Genomic DNA, 7911 nt, shown 5'->3' on the forward strand with positions numbered 1-7911 from the left:
CCCAGCCCAGAAGGTTGGGCTGAGCATTTTTAGGCCCTTCCAAATGAAGGGATGACTCACCTTAGCCCATCAAATTCTTGGCCCACGAGGCTTGGAGAGTGGGGTTGGGATGACCCTTTTTGACAACTCTAATGGTATCCCACAATTATATATCAACATTAGTTTTATTTCTAAAGAACTTATGTTCAATTAGGCATAAGTTCGATTGTTAAATAACAAAATTAAAATCAGCCCGAACTTAGAATTTTGTGATTCTTTTACGTAGAGTCTACTTGAATTGACTTATTTAAGTGTTTTTAAATCAAAACAACTGTTTAAATACTTTTCTATTATTTGAATAAAATAAAAAAAGTCTATCCAAACTGTTACCCGATCAAATGATCTTAGAGCCCATTTTTATGTATTTGACTTCAGGCCCATTAAGCCCATATTTCTGGTACGGGTCATATTGTTCTCGAAAGAAATCCGATTGAGCCGTCTCGAAATTTCAAGACTTTGGTCTGTGCGAGAAAATTCAATCGCAAGGATGATCAGCATCCTCACTCAGGTAAGTTATAGATTAGTGATCATCATCTTTTATCCTTTGCATTTTTTTATTGTTCAGTATTGATTTTGAATGAAAAAATGTTTGATTCTTCAATGCGTATGTATGGAAGAATGAACTTGTGGAATTTTGATTATGCAAAACGCAGGAGCGTGTTCTCGGTGCTGCTTTAGGTACCGTATTGGCAAGCGTGGTGGTGTTTGAACAACGTAAAAGCATATATAAGAGTATCTCTGAGAATCAATCTAGATTTTCCCCTCAATCTCAGGTAGGTTTTAATCTCTTTCTCCCGAGGTGTTTTTTTTTTGTGATTTTTAGCTTCCAGGATTGTTGTTGTATGCTTCCGGTTCGTGGTAAATTCCAGCTAGCGATATAAGCTAATTATATGTGTGAGTGTGCATCTAATTAACAAAGAATAAATCAAGCTTGTCTGTTAAATAGCTATTTAAACACATTTGTATATAATGATCAAATTGTATATGTATCCATAGCAGTAATAAGCATGTTATTATAAAACTACAACAACAACAACAACAACATAACCAGTCTAATCTCATAAGTGGAGTGTGGGGAGGATGGTGTGTGCGCAGGCTTATCCCTACCTTGTGAAGGTAGAGAGGTTCGCTCGGGTAAAACACCTCAAAATCAAGGATGGAAAGGAAATACGGTAGCAACATTAAATAATACTATAACCGAAGCAAAAGAAACAATAGTATTAATAGTAAGAGAGCTGTAACAACAATACAGATAAGGGGAACTAGATAATGCTATAGACATTTGCGTGGCTATATTTCATCTCATCACGGGGAAAATAGGAAGTTCAAAAAACTACTAACTGTTTATCCTCTATATAGGTTTAGAAAATGGTAAGAAACTTTAGGAGCTGCTATTCTGGTTTGATACTATTGTTCTCTAAGAAGTTGGTTATCTAATCATCAGCTAAAGGTGTATGTTTGTGCAAGCATTTTATAGTTTGTAGATATACTTGCAGTATGATATTTAAGTATAAGATGCACATAGATTAGTCATTAAAACGTGATAGCTGACTCGACGTGGTAACTCCTTCATCGTGTGACGAAATTCAATTATGTGTATGTGATACAATTTGGTTGCAATCTATACCAGTTGTTGTTTTTATCGTTAAAAATGTATTGTATTCAAAGTCCATCACCAGAATGTGTTGTGGGGAATTTACAACGGGTAGCTCCACTACATATTGTGTAATGAGCTCAAAAAATCTATCATGGCCTCTATTTTATTTGCAATTGCCATGTTACACCAAAAAGCAGTTGGTATAAGGATCTGTACTTAGAACTAACTACAGATTCTGATTTGCTTTCAAAAATCCTTGGATTCCTTCCTTCCAGATAATCCACCATACTGCCGAAGGGAGAGTATTCCAGGTTTTCATCTTTGTCGTACCCAAACCTTTTGAGTACCAGCATTGGAGCAGTTCTCTTGTCGTCCTTGGCATTGTCCAGTTTCTTTCTAAGCTTACACCACAAGTATATGACCTGTGCCTGTCAAACCATACTACAAACCATACTTAAGCTCTACCTCCTCCTTTAAGGGATCCAAACCAGTAAAATTTCAAACGACCACCAGTGTTTTCAAAAGCGAAAAAAAGAACCAGCAACAATGTCCATGGGGTTTGAACTGCGAGAAGTAAAACACACAATTTATGGAATATTAAAAAATATAAAACATATCCTGTATCAAAAAACAAAATCAAATAGTGTTCGTAGAAAGGAGAGATGGTTGGCATCTCCCCTGACAGGGACGGGAACAGCATTCGGGCTTTACCTGTTATCAGAAAAAACAAAATCAAATATTTATGAATTAGCATTGTAAAAAATACTTTGCTATTACTATTAACTAATTTTGACATCTGATATACAACAATGCTGATATTAATCCAACTCCTTAGAGTTAAGATCCAAAGAAGCGACCAATTCTTGTTGGAATCACTTTGTGCATCATTGTTTGAAGCACACACTTCTGTGAAGTGCATAGTTTCATCCATGAAGCGATAGCACCTCGCTTCTCACTTCAAGGCTCAAGCGATGAACTTCACCATATTAATCAGAGCCAACAATGGACAAAAATGACAGATATTGTTGGGTTCATATATAATGTTGATTTAACAAGAATATTTCACATTTTGATTAACATTTTAATTGTATAGCGAGTCTGAATTCCTATAGCTAGTAGATAATGCACATAATACCACTTATCAACAAATAAAATGCATAGAGTACTGTTATTTGTAGAATGTGGGGCTTCCTAAACAGAAATATGTTGCATAAATATGAAGATGGTGGGGGTGAGTAATGAAGGATATTATGTGTGTTTGAATTTACTGCTTTAAATATGGTGCATAATAAGACCCTTCGGGGTGGCCCAGTGGTTTGGGCTTGGGACTTCCATGTTGGAGGTCTCAAGTTCGAAATCCCTTGCCAGCGAAAGCAAGGGGTTTGCCTTCTGGGTCGAGCTCGTCGCACCGGGCTTGCCTAGTGTGGGTTACCTCTCCTATGTGGTTTGCGAGCTATTGCATAGGAGCGGGGGTTTTATCCTGGGCGCACCCAAAGGGTAGCGGCTGCGGGTTTCCCTTGTCATCAAAAATAAAATAAAATATGGTGCATAATAAGTAGTCCTAACATCAACTATAAATCCTCGAATGGGAACCAGGCAGAGTCTCCTGTTGAATAGCTGGTTGGTGAGTTGTTATAAGTAACATCGCTTTGGTGATAAAGCAGTTAGATGGTGCTGTTAAAGAGTTGTTTAAGTGTGGATTTGTATATCAGGAAACAATGACTGATCACCTTTTCTTCTTCTTTTTTTTGAAATTGGTAACTTTGTGTATTTCTCTCTATGATTAAGATCATTCAGTACATTGATCGTACATCACCTTTACTTCTTTGGGCATTCCAGTTTCTTTCTGTGTCTCAATTCTTATTTGATACCTTTGAAGCTTTGGATCCTGGAGAGTATAAAAGGCGTTTTTTGAATATGAACTTTGATGGAAGTATACTTGAGGCAAGTTATATTTTTCTTGTTGCAGTTGGAAGAGGTTTCTCTGGTTTTAGAGTCCAGATGTGTCTACCCTTAGCTGTTTTAGGCGAAATAAAATTGTTAGAATTATATATATCATGTGGTTTGACTTCAGTATACTGTGTGCTTTTGTCAAATTGAAAATGGAGCAAGAATTTCTACTCTGCTGGCTCATAGTACTCAGTCAGTTCTAGCTAATGCTGAATGTAAAATGACAGAACGTTGCTTTAGTTTTCCAAGCTGACCCTCCAAGTTTTTGCTAATTAACATTTTCATTTATATTGCAAGTCCTATTACCTAAATTCCCTTGGTCAGGAGTCAATAGTGACTATTTCCTGGCCATCTCTTACTTTATTCCCCTGGTGATTTGGACTACAACCTCCTGGTAAGGAAACTTATATTTCTCATACACAAATCCATCTTTGTTTATGCTACAAACTATCAGTATGGTCCTACTTTTGGCTTATTTTGTTACTAAAAAGGGGAAGTGGCATACTCTTGCCACCGGAATACTGGAGCAACCTCACTTGTCTGCTACTGCTAGTGAATATTATCAGCTTAACATTTCATAATCTTAATGATCTTCAATGACAATTCGTTGACTATGGTAGACACCAATGGTTTTCATACTTCTTCTGAAGGAGGAGAATAATGTTTATGAAGATGGTTGTGTTTGTGTGTGTGTGTGTTTTTTTTTTTTTTGGTGTGTGTGTGTGATACACATGCTACCAGTCTATGGGCAATACATTTTAAGTTTCATAGCAAGATTTATTTGCTTGTAACTAATGAAATCAACTTCTGTCTTTGCTGATCGAATTTTGAATCAATTTGAAAAAAATCAGACAACAGTGTACATTCCAAAAAAGGATTCCAGCATAGAGTTTGCACACCTATGGAACAAAGCTGTGGATCAGGCGTTTGGGCCTCTCATCAAGGTCCTTGGATCACGCGGATGGTAAAAATGTTGTGTGATTCCACAGCTTATCTAGAGTACGTCTCTTTTATCGTGTAAGATTCTTACAAGACAGATGCAAGTGCATTCTCAATTCTAGAAGTTGCAGTTCTCGCAGACACTATATTAATACTCTATTATCTTCTTGTAGTTGCTATTGATGTTTCGTTCCTAACTTTGCTCTGTGAGGATCACTTGACGGAAATTTTCATTTGTGTTGTAAACACTTAGGTGCTCGATAGTACCCTGCTTTTAGCTCGATCTCTATTTATTTGGAATGTACATTGGTAAAGTAATGTTGTACTTGTAATGTTGGTTGAACTCGAATAAAAGACCAATTTCTATCAGTAGCTTACCCTAATTGGACTTGTCACCAGCTATTGTTGGACGATAACTATAAGCATCACGTTATCATGCCTCCTCGACTTCCCACCCTTGACAGTATCTTTTTCTCATAATCTAAATGTACGAGTTTGAAGTAAGTTTTGGCTTACTTAAGGGTCAGGAATTACCTAGTTTAAATCAAGAAGTTGGAACTTTTCCTTCTTTTTTTTCATTCATATTTCACCAAATCAGTATGTGCATTGGGTTAAGGTCAATTGACTGTTTGTTATGGAAACCATTTTGTTGTTAACTTTTTTCCCTACATTCTTCTGTGCCCGTAGTATGTGCAGTAAATAATAGTGTGTATAATTTGCAATTCCATTTTAAAAGTTCATGCAAAGGGTATACAATAAACTATAATGTTGCTTGTATAGAAGCATACCAACAATAACATAATTTCCGGTGTATCCCACAAATGGGGTCTACGGAAGGTGCTATGTATGCAGTCTTATCCCTGTTTTGTGAAAGCAGAGAAGTTGTTTTCGAACAAATACATACTTCGGTTTGTTTGGATGATAGTAATGACTAAATAATTGTACTATTATATCTCTAATTACTGATACAAACAATAGTTACATCTCACATTCCCAAACCATACAACTATAGGAAAGGTAACAAACCAAAAAAAAAAGAAGGTAAAAATGAGATGAAACTACAGGGGATGGATAAGAGTAAATGCCTGTTGTGATCTATGTTACTCGGATTCTTTGAAAATGTAGATAGGTGCATGCCAGATTCTCCAAAAATAGTGCATTTTGGAGAGGTCTGACATCATGCAACAACATTTTTGAAGAGTCAGACATTGAGCTGGACAGGAGCACCTTTGTCTGCATTGCGTTTTCGCGCAATTGCCACATAGTAAACACCGAATGCTAACACAATAGCAAACCCGAACCCAAGAGCAATCCCAACCATCCCACCAGCTCCCATTCGTTTATCGCCTTCCTCATCGCCCGGCGGTAAACTTTCATGTGCCAAATTAGACTGCACACTTGATGCTGTAGGAAATCTTGAACAACCTGATGCATTATTATTATCATCACATAAACTTTCACTAGTAGTAGTGTTTTGTTTTTGAGTCTCTGGGTGGAAAAATGAGTATGCTTCTGGTGAAACTGCAACAGGGCTTTCATAAGCAAGGCCATGAGGAGACCTTTCTTGAGATTTAACAATAAAGGGTAGGCAAAAGACAACAACAAAGAACAGACAAGAAGCCATATTTGAACGGTCCTTTTTTTTCGTTAAGGTGGAGAACTGAACCAAGAATTCGGTATGTTTGCACTTAGAATGGGATTATATAAGGTAATGGAGCAATGTTAGGGTCTGATCGATCCTATTTTTGTCGTTAAGGTAGAGAACTGAACTGAGAATTTTGGTTTGACTAAGGGAATGCTTGCACTTGTTATGGGATTTTATAAGGTAATAGAGCACAATAGAATCTAATCGATCCTATTTTTTGTCGTTAAGATGGGGAACTGAATCAAGAATTTTGGTTTGGATGAGGGAATGTTTGCACTTAGAATGGGATTTTATAGGAAGAAGAAAATGAGGGAAGTGGAGGTTGCTTAGAATTGAATGTATTGTGGAAAAGAGGGAACCAAATGATAGAAATACTATCAATGGCTATAACTCCATTAAAGTTGTCATCACTCACTTCCACGGGATTTTTTAGTAGCAAATAAATAAATGTCATGCATGTTAGTTCATATAGACTATAGAGTTTTTAAAAAAAAAACAAAATAAAATTATAAGTAGAATAAAGACACTCCTCCAAAAAGTAAAGATTTTTTGCTTAAGCAATTGGTTACACAAATAATGAATTCTCTAGAAAAGTGATTTCTTTCTTGGTATTCCATTTTACTTGATGATTCACTACCATCAAAATAAAACAAAATAGGAATTAGCGATAGACAACTTTTATCTTTAAATAATAAAATTATGTCGATAATTCTATTTAATGATGGATTATTAAAAAAAATCTGTTAGTTAAGAGTTATTTAACATGGATTTCTCTAGTTACTTCTTCTTCTTCTTTTTCCTTTGTTTTTTGTGATGATTGCGTGATTCTTCTTATTGTTTAATAAGTGTAATTAGTGTTGTAATCCCTTCATTATGATTGGTTCTTGATTTGTCCATGGGATTGTATACTTGATAGGATGGATAATTTTTTTAAAAAAATACATTATGATCTCCATATTTTGCTCCATGTATTTGAGATTATTATTTTTTTGTTTTTCATTCGATGTCCATTACCCACATTAGAGTTCGACTGAATCAGGATTCGTGTAGGGAAGTTCCACTTTGGGGGTAAAGCACCTAACAAAGGTGACTCCGTATTTAGGGGGACTCAAACCCGAGACCTTTGGTTAAGGACTAAGAAGTACTTACCACTCCACCACAACCCTTGTTGATCCATGTATTTGAGAATTATGTTCCCTCTTAGTCACTCAAGTGGCAAAACTTTGTAGCTTTAACTCAAATTAACTTTGTATTTGTAATAAAAAATCTCATTACAAATTATAAATTTAAGATTCAATAACTTTAAACAATTAGAAATTAAAATTCATAAATTTTAAATTCTGAATCAGTGTGTATGTGTCTATATTTCTAACAAGAACAAAATAAAGGAGAAGGAAAAAAGAAATGAATGGTATAATGAAGAAGCTCATAAGTAATTAGGTTATTGATTGACATTTGGATTAATTGTGTAGCAATGTATGAATAAATAATGAAATATTATGGACAATGATTTTAAGGCCTTATGATACTATAAAATTATTATATAATAGATTCAATTATACTTGGTGACACAAGACACTTTTAATTTCATGATGTTAATTAGTGGTCCAAATTTTCTTGCATGAAAATGAAATTTAAAGCTAAGTTAGAATGTTTGCTTAGCTTAATAGACCAGCAAAAGCCATTAATTAGGCACTAAAAATTGATAGTACTTGATGGCAGTCATGATGTGGCTAGTATT

The 7911-nt window shown here is 35.4% G+C and overlaps 2 protein-coding genes and 1 pseudogene across 2 annotated transcripts; 2 read left to right on the plus strand and 1 right to left on the minus strand.

Moving 5' to 3' along the window:
- The first annotated feature begins 418 nt into the window (after window positions 1-418).
- Window positions 419-4908, plus strand: LOC125843725 (uncharacterized). Its single transcript, XM_049522912.1, has 3 exons — window positions 419-547; window positions 693-812; window positions 4438-4908. The coding sequence occupies exons 1-3, from the start codon at window positions 527-529 to the stop codon at window positions 4552-4554; spliced, it is 258 nt and encodes an 85-aa protein (XP_049378869.1). The 5' UTR covers window positions 419-526; the 3' UTR covers window positions 4555-4908.
- LOC125846178 (U6atac minor spliceosomal RNA) lies at window positions 2280-2380 on the plus strand (annotated as a pseudogene).
- Window positions 4909-5450: 542 nt separating the features above from the next.
- LOC125843723 (uncharacterized) lies at window positions 5451-6550 on the minus strand. Its single transcript, XM_049522909.1, has one exon. The coding sequence runs from the start codon at window positions 6147-6149 to the stop codon at window positions 5727-5729; it is 423 nt and encodes a 140-aa protein (XP_049378866.1). The 5' UTR covers window positions 6150-6550; the 3' UTR covers window positions 5451-5726.
- Between the last annotated feature and the right edge of the window lie 1361 nt (window positions 6551-7911).

Source organism: Solanum stenotomum, chromosome 11, assembly GCF_019186545.1.
Source record: "Solanum stenotomum isolate F172 chromosome 11, ASM1918654v1, whole genome shotgun sequence".
Taxonomy (NCBI): domain Eukaryota; kingdom Viridiplantae; phylum Streptophyta; class Magnoliopsida; order Solanales; family Solanaceae; genus Solanum; species Solanum stenotomum.